Source organism: Molothrus ater, chromosome 8, assembly GCF_012460135.2.
Source record: "Molothrus ater isolate BHLD 08-10-18 breed brown headed cowbird chromosome 8, BPBGC_Mater_1.1, whole genome shotgun sequence".
Lineage (NCBI taxonomy): Eukaryota > Metazoa > Chordata > Aves > Passeriformes > Icteridae > Molothrus > Molothrus ater.
Genome location: NC_050485.2, coordinates 8,260,748 through 8,277,722, shown reverse-complemented (window position 1 = coordinate 8,277,722; position 16,975 = coordinate 8,260,748). Strand labels below are relative to the sequence as shown.

Here is a 16,975-nt window from a genome sequence, read left to right as displayed (position 1 = left end):
GTATAAAGGAAACGCAACTCAAAGAGTCTTAATAATCGACTTCTTAAAAGAGAGAGCACTTCCAGGAAGTCATAGAAACTGCTGGTGGGCCATTAAGAGAAGTCCTCAGCACCTTCCACATTTCAGTATGTGAAGTGTGTGTATTTAAGTGATGTATGATGAAATAAATGCATTCTCTGCATGCATGGAACGCACAGTAATAGTGATCACATGAGACTTCTTACCTCGACTAGGATAGAAAATCTTCACTTTAAATAAAATGCTGTAGACAAGCGAGAGGAAATAGCAGAATCAAGGCAGATAAAATTTCTGCAAACCAAACTCCACAGAGAGGAACAAGAGATTTGCGTTACAATACGTTAATCTAAAGTTGTTCTCTTTTTAAGGGTCTCTGTGAAATCACCTTCTGTTTATAAAGAGAAAAGTAGTTTTGCCCACAAGTCTCCTGAGGCCTCCGTTTAGCTTATTTTTACTTCACAAGGAGATATGGGTCAATGAAACGTAAATGTTACTTCACACCCTGAGAATGGCACGTTTTTTTCCTTTTTTAGATAAAACCCATACACTTCCCTGCAAAGAGAGGAACTTGCAAACTGGGCATTAGCAAGACTTACACAATACAGGCTAAACCCCTCTCCCCTTCAGTTTGCAGCTCTTATTCTAGGTAGTTTTACCTGCACATATGTCAGCTAAAACACTTTCAATTACGGCAAACCAGCTCAGCTTGGGATCCTGTGCCACTGTGGCAAGGAGCACCAAGTCATACCTCCAAAATAAAGTGGTGCTGAAGAATAAAGCAGTATTTAGGAAAAACTGACTTCTCTATAAAACATCACAGAAAAAACATGCAAGTAGTAAAGGCGGACAGGGGAAATTACCCTACAGATCACCCTCCCTCAGAGCTCGCTGATCTGCCAAGCCGAAGCGCACTTCAGACGCAGGAAAGCTCTGCCAGCAGCTGCCCTAAACTCCAGACAAGCGAAGCAAGGCGAGCTAGGAAGCGCTGCAGCCCGGCTACGAGCGCAGGAGGCACCGTTGCTCTCAAGAGCGCCAGGGGTTCCCTGAGCGCGGAGAGCGGACCCCCCTTGCCCTCTGCCCGCCGCGGAGCGCCAGGGGCGCGCAGAGCCGCGCAGCGGCACCGCCCCGCGCGGGGAGCGGGCAGGGCTCCGCTAGGCTCCGCTTGGCGCGGGGCAGCGGCGGAGAGCCGCGGCCCGCCGGAGCACAGCGCGGAGAAGCCCCGCCGCTTCCCCGCGGCACCTACCGGGGGCCGCCATGGTCCGGGGCTGGCGGGGAAGGGGCCGCTGCCCGTCCCTCACATCGGCGGCGCGGCGAGGCGGTGCCGCACCCCCCCCGGCCGCTCCCTCGCCCCCGGCGCGGGACACTGGACACGGGACACGGCCCCGGGCTCCTCCCGGCCCCGCCCCCCGCCCGCGGCGCCCCCTGCAGAGCCGGGCACCGGGCTGCCCCTGCCCGGCCGCGCGTCGCCTTTCCGGTACTCGGCGGGACTCTGTCCCCAGCAGGGAAACTGCCTCTTCCAGCTGCTCCAATCACGCATTCCCTAGGTGGCCGAGGAAACAGCGCTACAACGAGGAAAGGTTGTGTTACAGTAATAACAAGCGATACCTGCTTTATACTCGTCCCTAACTTAGGTTTTGTCATGAAGCAAGGAAAAAACTCCTAGGGAGAAGCCAAGTTGCTCGCTACAGAATGAAGTAACTTGATGTTCTGTGTTTTCATCGAGAAGATGCTGCTTCCAAATGAAATTTACCCGTTTCTGTAAGACCATGCCCATGTTTGAGTACAGAGACAATAAGCAGCAGAAGGACACCGTTATTGTTCAGAGAGTAGGACTCAACTTACTAATTTTGTCAGTGAAGACAAAGCAACAGATTCTGCCTAAATTATTCAGCCTATTCCTTTGCAAACTTCGAAAAAACACTTGTAACCAGTGAGATCTTCCATTGATGCACTTCAGCACAGCAAAAGCAGACCCCTTTCAATCTGACTTCCCAGTTAAGGCAGTCGGTGAACATTCTATATGCAGCTTAATGTCACCACTAATGTTAGAACAGAGGTGCTTACAAGCAGAAAGGAATCAACTATTTTTCACTAATTAACTCTATCTTAGAAGTCAGTCAAACTCTCTTGTTACCTCCAGATCTTTCTTTAAGCTTACCAACTCTGTGCCACTGCCTGTCTTCCAAAACCAAGGTGTTTGTTCTCTCAATAGGGAAGTACTAAGACAAAAAGCACTTCCTGATGATAAAGCCTTATGAGTAACTCCAGGTATGCAAAGAAGAAACTTTCCCCTCTGAATCATCCCAAAAATATACACCAGAATAGAGAACACATGGACACTGGAGAAGTGTGCAAATACAGAACCAGCTTGGGATTTATGTGAAAGACAAAATTTAACTAGTTGGAAACTAGAGTCTATAAGCAAATTATTTTACTATTATGGAACAGCAAGTATATTTTAAGAACTATTTAAACAGATGGATAACCACATGTACAACTTTAAGTCCACATTATTTCTCTTGTTAAGCTGTATATTCTAACTTCCAGTATAAAAAGTTGGAAACGAAATCATCTTGCTGATGTTAGATGAGAATTTCAACATGCTCTTATGAAATGAGCTTTTAAATTCTCTCTCTTTAAAGCCTTGCAGTAACACAGAGACGGTAAGCAGAGTCAGCTTCCAGGGAACCCACAGGGCTTCTCCATGTCTGTCAGTGTCACTTAGGATACTCTGCATTTTATTTAATCAATGCAAAGCCTCTTCAGCATTTAAACTTCCCAAGTCTCTAAATTGAAATTAACATACCTCCACAAATGAGCTAAGTAAAATAACTGCTGGTGTGTCGTTTCAGCAACCTCCAACTAAAAACTCAGATAGCAAATCAAGGCAAAAGCCCCTCCACACCCTACCACAGTAGGCAGGCCTAACAATCACTTACAAATGTCCTAAAGAAATAATTAAAGAAAAAAAAAAAAAGTGAGAAGAAATAGAGGGAGCATTTCATCCTACCTTGCCCAAAATTGACTGTACAAGTCTTTCCTCACTTCAGTTCACTGCAGCATATGAACACAGCTGCATTTGCAGCATTTTTCTCAAGGGTCTGTCTTATCCCTGTCCAAAGAAAAGGACTTGATTGCTCCTTCTGGAGCCAATGCTTTTTTTGCTAGGCACTTACAACCAGTAACAAGGAAAGGATTGAGTACGAGTTTAAATACTAATGCTATCTCTCTTCACTTTTTCTTGGTCATGGAAAGAGTGGAACAGCCAGAGACCCCTAATGGAAATGTTCTCTTCTGAGATGAGCTGGGAAATGAGAGGCTGGAGAGCAGTGCTGCAGAAACAGACCTGGGGGCCCTGGATGATGGCAAACTGAACATGAGTCAGCAGTGCCCTGGCAGCCAGGAACGTCCTGGGGCCATCAGGGACAGCATGGCCAGCTGGGCAAGGGAGGGGTTTGTCCCACTCTGCTCTGTGGCCTCCTCACCTTGAGTGCTGGGGGCAGTTTAGTCACTGTAATGTTAAACAGATCCCATGCATAGCTCTCCCTGCAGCCTTAACAAAAGAGACACGGCAGCCAAGGGGAGGACTGAAAAGACTTATGAGGAGTAGGTGAGGGGAACAAAGGAATTCACAAGCAGTAACACAAATCTCTTGAATTTGCTTGTGTTTTAGATCCCAGGATCTCCCAATACTGTCTTGGGGAATACAAGGACAAAACAGCTTTCCCTGCCAGGTCATCCGGACAGCTGCAGGCTCGACACAGGGAACACACCCAGAGTGCCACACACCTCTGAAGAGAAGCTGCCACACAGACCTAACTGGCAAAGGCCAGGCAGGAGAGGGAGATACTTATTAACCAGAGGAGAAGCAAAGTGAGCCAGTGAAGCAAACACAGTAATTTCCCTGGCTCCTCACAGCAGTTACTTCACACAGTGGGCTTAAAGTAACCACAGTTTACCAGCAAAAGCTGCATCTTTTCCTTTCCAATGTAGGCAAAAGCACAAGTTTGCCAAGCTTTGCAGATAAAGCTTGCAGCTGTAGGTTGCTGTAGAGGGAAACTACAAAAACTAGGAAACATGAGTTCCTGCAGTTTCTTTTCTGTAACAGTCTCATGTTATTCCATACGTAAAAGGATTTAGTAGGAGTATTCAGTACGTTCCTGTATGGGTCCAGCTGCTTCACAGCCCATTTTCCTGCGTACCAGCGAACGCCGCTAGCATCGCTGAGCCCTGCCCGCTGCGCTGCAGCCAAGAGGGCCGGGCCGGGCCGTACCGTGCCGTACCGTGCCGCTGAGGGCTCTGCCAGCGACGAGGCTGCCACTCGGCTTCTCCTCCCTAGAGCAACCCAACTCCTGCTCTCCTATCTTCCCCAGCATTCTCCTTTCGGTGATTTAAAACGCATTACAAGTAGGAGAAAGCTGGTAAGGCTTAAGCGGACTTCAGTTTAAGTCTTCCCACTTCCAGAGCCGAGTGGGCACTGCCGGGCTCCCAGCCCCTCTCCTGCCTTTGCCCCACAGGCAGCCTTTCGGCACTGTGCGTTGCCTTGGCGCAGGTACCAACACCGAGCAGCTCCCTGCCCATGCCCTCAGGCCAGAAGGGCAGCCTCCCGCTCCCAGCCCACGCCGCCATAGCGCCCCAGAGCGGTGCCGCGCGGGCAATTTGGCAGCGGCAGGGGCGGGGCCGCGGCGGCGCGTGCGCGCACGCACGCACGCATATACGTAGGCACGCACGCAGGCGTTAGCGCGTGCGCGCGCAGCACGTGTCAGCGTACGCATCATGGCGGAGCGGCGCGCGGTGCCCAGCGACCTGTTCCCCCTCGTGCTCGCGTTCCTGCGCGAGAGCGGCTGCCAGGGCGCGGCCCGCGCCTTCGCCAGGGAGGCGGCGGCGGTGAGCGGGGAGCGGGCAACGGGGAGCGGGCAACGGGGAGCGGGCGGGGGATCAGCGACTGACTGACCGACCGACTGACTGACTGACTGACTAACGCGGCCTCTCTCGCTTTAGAAGGAGCAGGACCCCAACGCGGCCTCGCTGCTGGACATCTTCACCTACTGGCTGCGGTAAGTGCCCTCGCGGTGCGGGGCCCTCCGCCCGGCCCGCGGCCCCCAGTCCCCGCTCAGCCCTTCTCCCGCAGGTCTCCAGCGGCCAAGAAGAGAAAGCTGGTCCCGAATGGCGCCCAGGCCAAGAGGAAGCCGTCGGCCAGCAGCAGTGACAGCTCCAGCGAGGAGGATGAGAAACCCCCGGCCAAGAAGCTTGGTAGGTTTGTGCGCGGCCCTGGTGCACACCGGGGCTGTGTTTGGCCCTGGCTTCTCACGTGCGTTTAGAGCTCAGCTTTAGCAGCTCATGGGAGGCCTTTCAGTAGCTATCAGGGATTAGGCTTGTATTGACTGCTCTCGGTTTTGGCAGGTCTTTTACCCATGGCATGGAAGATAGCTTATTTTAGTTAAAGGTGATCTCTGTATCTTGTTAAAATTTAGGCACAGCAGTTTGTGTCCCATGGAAGGTTTTAGCTATTCCAGAGAAGAGCCAGGCATCCGTACTCACCTGCTGCTTGTGTGAGGTTGCTACCCTTTTTCCTTTAGAGCTCGTGTACTAGTGCTACCAAAAAATACATCCCTGTGCTGCACTTTGCTGTGTGGTGAGCAGTATTTTTCTATTTTGTCTGCAACTGTTCTTGTAGCTTTCATTAATCACTGTACACAAGGTTGTGTGTGTTTAGCAGTAGATTTGCAGGAGGGAAAGAATAAATGAGGAGAGGGAGAGACACAGAAAGAAAATATGTCTTCAACTTGGCCTATCCTAAAGCTGAATTTGAACTTAGATCTGATTTTTATTTGATAAGGATAGTTGTAAATATAAGACAAAAGTTTTTTGTTTTTTTTTTTGTTTTTTGCTCCACATTACTAAAAAGCAATCAGTAAACAGGAAGTGGAGTTGGCCAAAATACATTTAGGCGTCTGGAACCTTAACGCAACATTGCAGTGGTTCTCTTTGCAAGCACCTGTACTTGTTCAGCAGGCTTCTTTAAGCTGGAAGTTGTGCAGACCCAGCTAATATTATCTCAGTTTGAGGGGTGCTCTTTCTTTGTGGGCTGTCATTTTTGGTGGTAGAAGTCTGCACTTAAATTTGTGTGTGACAAAGCTAAAGTCTAGAATGGTTTTATCTTTTTGCTTACCCATTTTGGAGCAGTCTGCCACGCACTGCTCGAGAAACAAAGTCAGTGTTATGAACTTCAGTCATGGTTTGATGACCTTAATATATCCTTTAGCCCTAATACCCACTAGTGTGGGATATAGGTATGTGACAATTGTCAATTAACTTGTCATCAATATATGCTGTCCCTTATTTGCAGCTAAAGCATCAGCTGTGCCCAAAGCAAAAGCAGCTCCTGCAGCCAAGACAGCAGAGAGCAGCAGTGAGGACTCCAGTGATGATTCAGACTCGGAGGAGGAGAAGAAGCCAGCAAAGGTTGGCTTTTCTTTCCAGCAGCTACTTAATGCATGTTTGACAGTGATGAATAATAGCAAATTTAACCAACAGAATTGTATGAGATATTGGGCTCACTAGTCCTGAACTATGAAGTGCCCATGCTGCTGCAGATACAATGCAAAAGGACATTTCTGTAGTGCAATTTGAACTGGTGCCAGGAAAAATTATTTTTTTTGTCCTGCACCTTTGTTTCATATCCAAATCTGGTCCTTGCTTTTTATCCTAAGACTGCCTTCTTTGCAAAGAAAGATTCGGGTCTATAAGTTTGATCTTTATATGTATATATGCGTGTCTTTATGTAAAAAGAGAATCTTCTCTTTGCTTTTTCTTGCTGCAGTCATGGTCTTGAAGTGGAGGCAAGGAAGAATGATGTCAGGGGAGGAAGAGTGATAACATTGTACACTAGAGGAGACCAGCTAGAGTTGCCCAGTCAGTATTTTCAGTCTTCAAGCTAGTGTGATCTGTAGAGGGAAGAGAACAGTGCCAGCCTCAGAGCTGCCCCATTTTGAGGAGGCAAAACTGAAGACTGATGTGCACAGGAGGCTTCCAATGCATTTCTGGGAGGTTTTCTAGAGCAAAACTGTTATCTCAGGATTTTCAGACTCTGACCACTAAGCAGAGTGGTGTTTTCAAATCTAAATGGTAACTCCTGTGAAAGACAGCTGTTTCTACACTCTGTGTATATGTCCAACTTTACATGACTTTGAGGGTTAATCAGTTTTTCCTGCTGTTTAGAAAGGTGCAAAACCTGTTGTGAAGCCAGCTGGAACCAAAATCCAGCCTCAGAAGAAAGCAGAGAGTTCCAGTTCTGATTCAAGCAGCTCGGATGAAGGAGCACCAAAGAAGCAACCACCAAAACCAGCAACACCTAAATCAGGTACCTGTTATTGTGTATCATGAGTGAAGTGCAAAATCAAAAAAGCAGGGGAGGAGTGCTGGGGGCTGCACCTACATGCAAAGACATAGGTATTGACAGAGCAGTCCGAAAATCTGCTTTCACTGCCATTCTACTCCAGTCTAGTTTCTTCTGACATAGAGGTGTAGAACTGAATGCAAATAAAACATCTGGTCCTGAGCACCACACTGTTTGAATAACTGTTTGCATTTGCCATTGTCTTCCCCTCAGAAAGCAGGGAAGATGTTTACTAAGCCTTTAGTTTTGGAACTTCCTATGAGCTAGAAGACACAGTTTCCAGAAAAGTTTCTCTAAGGTTGCAGTAGGATAATCAAAAGTCTTGCAGTACTACTGCAAAAGCAATACTACTTAATCTGCTTTGTCGGCTTCTGTGGTTCTTTTTTCTCTGAGATACTCAATGCTCAATGTTATTATCCCTCATCTACATAGTATGTTTTGCAATGTGCCTTTTTACTTATCTCAAAAGGAAGTAAAGCTGCCCAGGCAGCCACCAAAGTTGTCAATGGAAAAGCAGAAAGCAGCAGCAGTGAAGATTCTGATGAGGAAAAGGCTGCACCAAAAAAGGTAAATTAGACTATGAAAAACTTCATGAACAGTGTAGAAGTCTAGTAACACTGGGTATTATCTTGCAGGCACAGACTACACATGCTGTGCTCAATAGAACTCTTACACCTGCTTCTCCTTCATCTGCTGGGATTATGTGTTCTAGCATCTCTCCACGTACTGCTTTCTTCCCTAATACCTCCTTACTGCTTTCTCTGCTCCTTCCTTTAGAGGAGAACATCTTGTGTCCTAACCATGTTGTGTCTCATTATATAAAGTTGCTTTGGATATATAAAGTTGCTTTGGCCTGACTCTTTCATGTTTAGCTGTTACTTTGAGTTTTCTACTAGCAAGTGTTTAAAAATGTTTCCTGCAACACAAGAATAATCATAGTTGTTTTTAATCATGTGGCAGTTGGTAAATTTCAGTCAGTCCTCTGCCCTTTTGTCCAGAGGAATTCATCATTAGGGGTTCATGGAGCAGAAAACAATAGCAGAGGAGCTAGAAAGATAATGATACTCATGTGTTTCTTAAAATTTGCATTTGAGAATCTCTGTTAATCTTCTTCCCTTTGTCTTGAGAATTTGCTCTGAAGTAAGCCATGGAATTAAACAAGATCCAATTGTCCCCACAAGATTTCTGAAATTTCCTTTTTTAATGTATATTTCTTTTGATAAGGCTGTTCCCAAGAAATCACCTCTGCCAAAACCTGCAGCCACTCAAGCATGTCCGGGGAAAACCAAACGTGCCAATGAAAGTTCCAGCAGTGAGGACTCATCTGACAGCTCAGATGATGAAAAGCCACCTGCAAAACAAAAACCAAAATCTGGTGCGTAAAAAATACTAAATAGGGTTTTTTTTGTGAAGTATCCAGGGCCATTCAGTTGCAGTCCAGCTGATGGGCTAAATAGCCTCTGATCAGTGTGGTATAATGCCTTTAGGCTTCCAGTAGAGAGCTGATCTGAGTAGAGGGTCAATCATCCAAGGTCAGTCTGACTCTCTAACCAGATTATTTGAGAAGACAATAAATGAAAACAATGAAAAATTGACATATCTGATTTTTTTTTCTGTAAAAGTTTGCTGACAAGCTCCTGTTCTTCTAAAAGTGCAGAGAAAACTTCTGCAGAGATGGTTGGGTCAGCTGAACCCCAGGAGAGTTAAACTCAGTAGAAACAAGGAGGTAGCAATGGGGTGGGTATGATCTTTCAAATTAGAAGCTGGTGTTGGAATGTAGCTACAGAAGGGGAATAAATGGAAGTGAATAGCAAAAGTGCTTTATTCTAACTATAACAAACCTTGTGCTGCTCACATTATCATGCAGGCATCTGTGTTTCTCTTATCATGCAGAATACTGTGTTTCTCTTCATAGGTCCATACAGTGCTGTACCACCTCCTCAAGGAACACAGACAAAGACAAAGAAGGGCCTTGCTAAAGCTCCTGCAAAGAAGGCTGAGAGCAGTGATTCTTCAGACAGTAGTGATGAGGCAGAGCAGGTCCCCTCAAAGGCAGGTATGTTGTGAGAAGGAGAGGGTGAAGGGGAAGTACTACATTGTGCCAGCAAGGTTTTTGCAAGGTCTTGGCTTCCTTGAAAAAGCCATTTGTCTTTGCTCTATGTTGCTATTTGCTCTTCTGGAAGCTTCTGACTAATTTGAAGGCATTCCAAACAGTGCTGTGTACAACTTGTGGATCTGAGCTGTGGTGAGGTTGCATTTGCACATGCTGATTTGAAAAGTCATTGGGATCTAGTTTAGTGGGAATAAGCCAAGTTCTTGCATGGCTTCCAGTAGGCTGGCTGAGTGGCTGGTGTACTGAGAATGGAGCTTTTTCACTCCTGCTCAGGTTTGGATCTTGGGACAAAGGTTTGGTGTGGATGTGTCTTATTAATTTTAAACTTGCTTTTGCAGGCAAAGCAGTAGTAGCTAAAACAACCCCTGCTCCCCAGAAGAAAGCTGTGACTGCCAAGAAGGCTGAATCCAGTTCTGACAGTGACTCAGGTAATTCAAGAAATCAAGTTCTGATTCTTTTGTGTTAATACTTTTACTGGCCAAGTTGCTCCATATGAGCAACTTGGTGTATGAGCCTTAGTGTATGAGCTTAAAAGCTCCAGAGTCTTCATGGCTAGCAAGATATAAAATTGAAAACCAGCAGCCTGCTATTCAAGGGGGAGTGTGACCATGAGACAAGACCATTGGCAAGTGTAGAAAAGTCTCCATATTGCTGGATGGAAAGGGCAGGGAATTGTCAATCAGGTTTCTCACAGACATTTAATAGTTAAACTGTTCTTGAGCATCTGTGTCTTGAGATTTTTGGGGTTTGTTATTCCATTGTATTTGGAGAAGTATCTTAAATAAAAATGTAGTCACCATATGAAGTTCAAACTAGACTTAGAAGATGACTCCCTTCTTCTGATGTGACCCTAGAAAGGGGAGCAGTGTACTTTGTCTCTTGTGTCAACCAGGTTTGAGGTTTGGTATTTCCCATGTAAGTTCCCTATGTGCTACAGTTTCCCTCTGAGTTCGGGATGCTCCTGTGGCATGTCTCAGCATCTCTGGTGGCATGGCAGAGACTGGGTAGCAGCTGCCAGTCTGTCTGCAGACAGCTAGACCTAGCATTAGGTTGTGTGACACTCCAGTGAGTGTCAGCTGTTCTGTGTTTCTGGTTTTGTTACCTAGTTGTCAAGTTTTTGATTGCTGTTGCTAAAGTGTTCAGAAATACTGGAATAGATCAGGTTTAGTATTCCAGATCCATGTAGCACAAACAAAGGTGTATTTGTACTCAAGAGTCTCCATTTTCAACTGCTGCTATCTCATCTGATAGAAGAATTAGCTAAAAGGAGATACTGTGTGTTGCTGCCTCACTTTGTATGCTTTGTCAACTTTATCTCTTAATTTTTTATATGGTTTTTCTGACCCTTACCACATAGATTCTTTTTTCAATGTTTCTTCTCCCCAGGTTTAATGATACTGGTACTTTCTCTAAAAGTTCTTTATTCAGTACCTCTTCTCTTACATTCTCCAAATATTTACTTCCTTGTGCATGCGTTAGTGTACAGCTTAAGAGAATTTCTGTTTCCACTTTCTCCCAGCAAAGAAGATGTATGAAAAATGAATGCTGTCCCTTGACTGTTCAGGTGTTCATCAGATGCTTGCCAGTTACCTAGTGGCTCAGCCTTGAGCCACAAGCCATTTTGCTTTTCACTTACCCATAAATTACATACATGTTACCACTAAAGTAACTTGCACATGAAGCCTATTAACTTGAAAACTTTTTTTTTTGTTTTTTTTAGATTCTAGCTCTGAAGATGATAAAAAGAAGGTAGGGAATAAGCTCCCTGCTAAACAACCTGTGATAAAGAATACTTCCAAGCCAGCAAAAGTAGTTGTCAAGCCTGGACAAGCAAAGAAAGACTCCAGTTCTTCCTCAGACAGCTCAGGTACTGGGATGGGAGAGAAGAAGAATTTCTACCTGCATGTTGTTCTTGTTCAGACCTTTCTGTTTCTGGGCAGGGTCTGACGGTGCAGTTGGACAGGAATACCCATTGCAATGTTGTTTCAAGCAGATGATGAAGTGTACTGTGTATCAACACTGAATCTGAATGCTAGCCTTGTGTTAAAGGAATGAGACTTAGCCTTGATTGCTCTTTTTCTTTCCATTCTAGATTCTGATAGTTCTGACAAGAAGGCAGCTCCTGTGAAGCCCACAACTAAAGCAGCAACCCCTGCAGCAAAGAAGTCACCAGCTGCCACAAAGAAAGCACAAAGTAGCTCTGATTCAGATAGCAGCTCTAGCAGTTCTGAGGATGAGAAGAATAAGAAGAAAGGCCCTCCAGCTAAATCAGCTGGCAAAGTGGCTAAGCCGCTGTCCAAACCTTCTACTCCAGCTCCCAAAGCAGACACATCTGACTCTGATAGCTCAAGCAGTGAAGAAGAAAAGCCAGCAGGGAAACCAGCCACCAAATCTACAGGGGCAGCAAGAGCAGCTGTGGGGAAGAAGGCAGCTGCTTCTAGTAGTAGCAGCAGCTCATCAGACAGTTCCAGTGAAGAGGATGGGAAGCTCAAAAAGGCAGTGAAGGGGGTGCAGAATGGTTCTAAAGCCCCTGCCTCCACAGAGAAAGCAAAAGCATCTGCAGTAGCTGCAAACAGCACGAAGTCTAAGCCAGCTGGTGGCAGCAGTAGTAGCAGTGAAAGCAGCTCTGAAGAAGAGAGTGGAAAAGTCAATGGAGGTATTACCAGCAGTGTGGGAAGTGGGTCTGTCAGGCAGTGTTACTGAGCTAAGCATGAATGGAAGACTTTCTGAAACAATACTCATTCTAATCTCTGTCGTTTTGTGGCATTTGGTGTAGTAGTAAGAGGGAAGGGCTAGTTTTGAATTTGGTGGGATCTTCTTTGTCTGCATTGCATAGCTGCTGACAGTGAAATTTGTGGTATTGTGAAGTACATGTCTGTGTAGTTGTTGCCAGTTGCCATCTGTGCATGCACATGATTTAGTGACAGCAAAGCAGACTGCTGGAGGACCTTGTCTCTGTGCAGTGGGACACCACAGTTGATGCCCCAGTGCACAATCTCAATCTTTACCCCTCCAGAAGGGAAACAACTAATGATACACTAGTAATGTGTGCAAGTGCCTATGGTATGAATCCAAAATCTGGCAAATTTTGGCTAACAGAACTCTGTCAAGTATGCAAAATCATTCATATAGGGCTACCCTATTGCATAAAATTTTATCCATTAGGATAGGATGGGGAGGTCCTTGCTGACTCAGAATTTTTTAGTGTCTGGTACAGCAGTCTGTTTTCTGGGTGAAGTAATGCACGCACAAGTTCTCACACCTGTGTCAACATTGGGTTTGCTTTCTGGGGAACAGAAGCCATTACTTCTCCCAACACTGCCTTTAAAGTTCTGCTGCTGTACATCTAACAGGCACAGTCGGGAAGAAACAGAAGAGGGAAGATGTTCAGGAGCCAGAAACACCACACAGTAAAAAAGCAAAGATCAAAGCCAAAACACCACACACAGTTCCCAAGGTGAAACGGGTGAGTGAGGGTGGACTGTGGCAGCTGGCTGAAAAGGCATCTCTGCCTTCTGAACAAGTAGGGGTTTTTCTGGGTGGTTGGGCCCACAGGATTATTTGTATTTTTGCTGTCTCCTTAAGTACTCTAACCTCTCGAGAACCCTAGGAGTGCACATAACATATTATTCTGGCAAAAGCTGATTTGCTATACTTGCACAGGAGCACTCCTGAGCTGTCTGATCTGAAGTGGGGAAAGAATGATGAATCTGAGAAACACTTAAAGATTGAGGTGATGTGAATAGGGTTCTGTATTTGCAGGGCAAGAAAGGAGGTTGTTACTAAAGGAACATTGTATGTGACTACTGTTTCTCTTTTTTTTTTTTTCAACAGCCATCCTCTCCATTCCGTCGCGTAAGGGAAGAAGAGATTGAGGTGGATGCCCGTGTGGCTGATAACTCATTTGAAGCAAAGGTAGGGCTAGGTGGTGCCGGAGTGGTAACACTTGGTCTCTGGAAGTACATGACTGTAGAGCAGCCTCGGTATGCTTCTGGGGAGTGGTTTTGGTGAGAGTTTCTTCCACCAGGAGGCGCATGGGAGAGCGGTATCAGCTCCTGTGCCAATGTGCTGGGCTCTGCTGGGTACGGGGAAGTGCAGAGCATTGCCCTCACTCTCTTGGGTACTGACTTGAATTTCTTTTCCCCCCCTCCATTCCTCACAGAAAGGAGCAGCTGGCGACTGGGGTGAGAAAGCTAACAACATCCTGAAATACACTAAAGGCAAATCTTTCCGTCATGAGAAAACAAAGAAAAAGCGAGGCAGCTACCGTGGGGGCACTATATCAACCCAAGTCAATTCCGTCAAGTTTGAAAGTGACTGAGAATGTTGGAGTTCATAAACCATCTGCTCACCAGAACACCTGGGATGGGCATATGGACATTGTGGGTGTCAAACCTGCCTGGAATGCTACCTCCCCATGGCCCTTGTGGGGCAGGCAGCTCCAGTGTAGGAATGTGGGAGAATGTTTGGATGTTTCCCTGTTTTATTTCTAATTTTTAGTCTCCTAATTTGAAACCATCCTTAAGCTGGTGTTATTGGCACCATTAGGGTGGCTGCCAAGACTTACATTTTCCTACAGTCTTATTTTGAAAGGCTGGCAGTGATTTTTACTTTCGATTTCCTGCCCATCTACTAGAAGCAAGAGAAATCATTGTCCTGTATTTTAACTTCCCATTTATTTTCCAGCCAGTTTAACTCTCAAACCTTTGAAAAGGCAAGTATTGTCACTTGCCTCTGACTAGTTACTGTAAGAACAACTGATTTGAGCGCTCTGGCTGTAATCCCCAACCCCACTTGACATTTTACCCTTGTAGTGTGACAGGGTTCCTTTTCTCTTTTGTTTTGTGGTTTCACCTTGCAATAAATACCCGCTTTCCTCCTCCTTGCACTCCTGTGGAGGCCACTAACCAGAGTACTGGGAGAAGCAGTGTCTAAACATGGTTTATTGAGTAACAGTATCGATTGCAGTTGCAAGGTGGGGGCTATTGTCAGAAAGACCAAGGTCTACAGTACTGCTGTGGCACTCCTAATAACACTTCCATTAGTGTAGCTGGGGAGTGAAGTTGTACAGAAACTTGACTGCATGGGGGTTGTGAAGTTTCACTTGATGGGAAGGGAAAAGGAGACCAAGGAGATTAAGGTCTCTTAGAAAAAGGCAGAGGTGGACAAGCAGTGTTACTGTTTCAGAGGCTCTGGCTGCAGTGGCATTACTCCTTCTTCTGTCTGAACATAAAATGTGCCAGCTTGCATTTACTGCCAGCAGTGTGAGCTGGAGCTTGTTAGGAGTCAAGGTGAATGTATCATTAATGCCTTAAATTTCTGAGTTAGATCACTTGGTCTTTGATCTGTTTTCCATCTGTTAAATCCTTCTCAAGAAGTAAAACGCCAGTTTCCCCCCAGCTCTAGGGCAAACCCTGGTGCTGTAAGGTTTGAAGTACGAGCTAAAAGTGTATGTTCAGTATGGGCAGCCACGAAGAAGTTGAGAAATTTGCAGCCTTAACTGAGATTTCATGAGCCATTGACAGTATAATGGTGTACTGAGGGGTGGGCTTGCATTCATTCAGTTGTGTGACTGCTTCCTTACTTTGGTGCAGCTTGCATCTGATAGAAAATATTCCCCCTCTTAGGTGGGTTAACTAGTTTGAGGAGCAGTAGGTTGAGCCAACAGCCAGTATGAGGTGAATAGTGGTGGTGCATGTTTGGGAAATGGAGTAGTGGGCTGTGAAATATGCTTACCCCACGTGATGAAGCTGCCAGCCACTGAGAGGTAGTGCGGGGCCTGATTTCCATGTTTCCATTCCCTCCCCAAAGGGTGCCAATGAGAAGAGCCTTGTTACAGGAAGCTGCGTTTGTGTGCAAAGCAGTGTCACCTAATTGAGGGTTGGGATGAGACTTGATGAGCCACCCCCATGTACATGAGTGGCAACTTTTTCCAGTGAGCGTTTTTCAGGACTTCCCCCCCCCCACAGCTTGCACAATCACTGGGGCCTGGATTCAAGGCTACAGTGCAGAGGGGCCCAGGAGACCATGGTTATTACAAGAAAGTAAAGGTTAGAGGCCAAAGGAAGGTGGGAAAGAGTATTTTCTGCATGGGGATTTGAACATCATCTTTCTTGTCATTTGCCCTCTTTTTTCTCTTTATCTGGAACTTACATTTGAAAATACTTTTATGCTTTGAGGTTTTTAAAAAAGTATAAAATGTGAGAATTTAATGTGTCAGAAAATAAAGATTGCTGCCTTTGTAGTCTGAGTGGATCTGGTAGTTAAAGATATGGGATAGTGGGTGGGAAAAGGGAGGGTACCAGTGTTTGGGGATAACAGCACTGTCTCTACATCTGTCTACAACTACTTCTTGTCATCTTACTTAAATGATTGTGGACATGTAACAGACCTTCAGAAGTAAAAGGTCTGTTACATGTTATCAGCAGCTGTCTGGTGAGTGACTGAGAAATTTGGGTAAGATGGTAGAAGCTTATATCAAAAACTGCGGCTGCACAAGTCCCTTCCTATCAGAAAATCTTGTCAGGTCTTCTCAAATATTGCTGCCAAATCAGCTGTATGGTAGTTGGCCATATAAGCACCAGCATATAGAAAAAAGAAAGAATAGGCATAACTGAAAAACCCTGTATAGATCTAGTTAAAATAACTGATTTGTGTCCCCTTAGATTTCTTCCTCTGTGTGTGCAAGGAAAAGAAACTAGCCTTGTGGAGATCTTGAGTGCTGTAATGCTCAATTTTACCTCTTGCACTGTGGTTCTCTGCAAAGGGTGGGATGATGCACCACGTGCATTGGGCTCCGTCTTCCTCTGTAACTGACACACTTTGCCACAGCCTTCCACCTTGAACATGATGCTGTAGGAGAAGATGTCGTGCTGTCTGAAGTTCTAACACAGCATGCAAAGAATGTCATTAGCCTTGCTGGAGATCAGCACCTGACTGAGCAAGTGCAACAAGCATTGGGGTGGGAAATGGTTTGTGAGACTCTCAAAGTGACATGCTTGACAATCCTGGGAAAAACTGGTCCTTTCACAAGATTTTGCAGCTGCTAGACATACTTAGCCTGCATCTCTGCTCTATTGCTGTCCTGGTGTAGAGGCCTGGTTTCCCTGTGCAACAGTGGTGCAGCTACGGCTGTTATTAGTGCTGGAACTGGACCAACAGGACATCTCCGTCTGGTATGTGCTGAACAGTGTCCCTCACATCCCGATTCCCCTGTGCACCGCCCTTTCCCTTTTGCTGTCCTGACTATCGTGTTCTGATTGCCCTCCTCTCAAGGGGGTTCTGGCCCTGGGCGTGTCCGGGCAGCGGTCACTGGAGCGATGCTCTGAGGGCGATCAGATGCACTGGCCTGGCTGGAGGCACAAACTGCAGCGCTGTCCCGCTGCCCGTCGAGCTGCCGGGGCAGCGGGTGCGGCTCTCTGTGCCCACCGCGTCCCTCCCTCGCC

General features: G+C 46.1%; 2 protein-coding genes across 2 annotated transcripts in view; one reads left to right on the top strand and one right to left on the bottom strand.

The window, feature by feature from the left end:
* The window catches only part of PIK3AP1 (phosphoinositide-3-kinase adaptor protein 1), a 35,646-nt gene extending 34,311 nt beyond the window's left edge, over positions 1-1,335 (bottom strand). Inside the window, exon 1 of the mRNA XM_036385297.1 lies at positions 1,262-1,335. Within this exon, the coding sequence (XP_036241190.1) occupies positions 1,262-1,274 (13 nt within the window). The 5' untranslated portion in view covers positions 1,275-1,335. The remainder of the gene's footprint in view (positions 1-1,261) is intronic.
* A 3,459-nt stretch (positions 1,336-4,794) lies between these two features.
* On the top strand, positions 4,795-15,774 carry NOLC1 (nucleolar and coiled-body phosphoprotein 1). The gene is made up of 14 exons (XM_036385887.2): positions 4,795-4,905; positions 5,020-5,075; positions 5,150-5,271; positions 6,368-6,483; positions 7,240-7,381; positions 7,887-7,984; positions 8,642-8,792; positions 9,333-9,473; positions 9,869-9,958; positions 11,251-11,397; positions 11,623-12,186; positions 12,884-12,996; positions 13,365-13,445; positions 13,693-15,774. The coding sequence occupies exons 1-14, from the start codon at positions 4,795-4,797 to the stop codon at positions 13,849-13,851; spliced, it is 2,091 nt and encodes a 696-aa protein (XP_036241780.1). The 3' UTR covers positions 13,852-15,774.
* Positions 15,775-16,975: the final 1,201 nt, after the last annotated feature.

Excerpts from the sequence above, each read along its gene's own strand:
- NOLC1 (XM_036385887.2), top strand. The coding sequence starts at position 4,795 with ATGGCGGAGCGGCGCGCGGTGCCCAGCGACCTGTTCCCCCTCGTGCTC. Across the intron at positions 5,272-6,367 it reads ACCCCCGGCCAAGAAGCTTG|CTAAAGCATCAGCTGTGCCC; the intron begins GTAGGTTTGTGC and ends CCTTATTTGCAG. Across the intron at positions 12,997-13,364 it reads CAGTTCCCAAGGTGAAACGG|CCATCCTCTCCATTCCGTCG; the intron begins GTGAGTGAGGGT and ends TTTTTTCAACAG.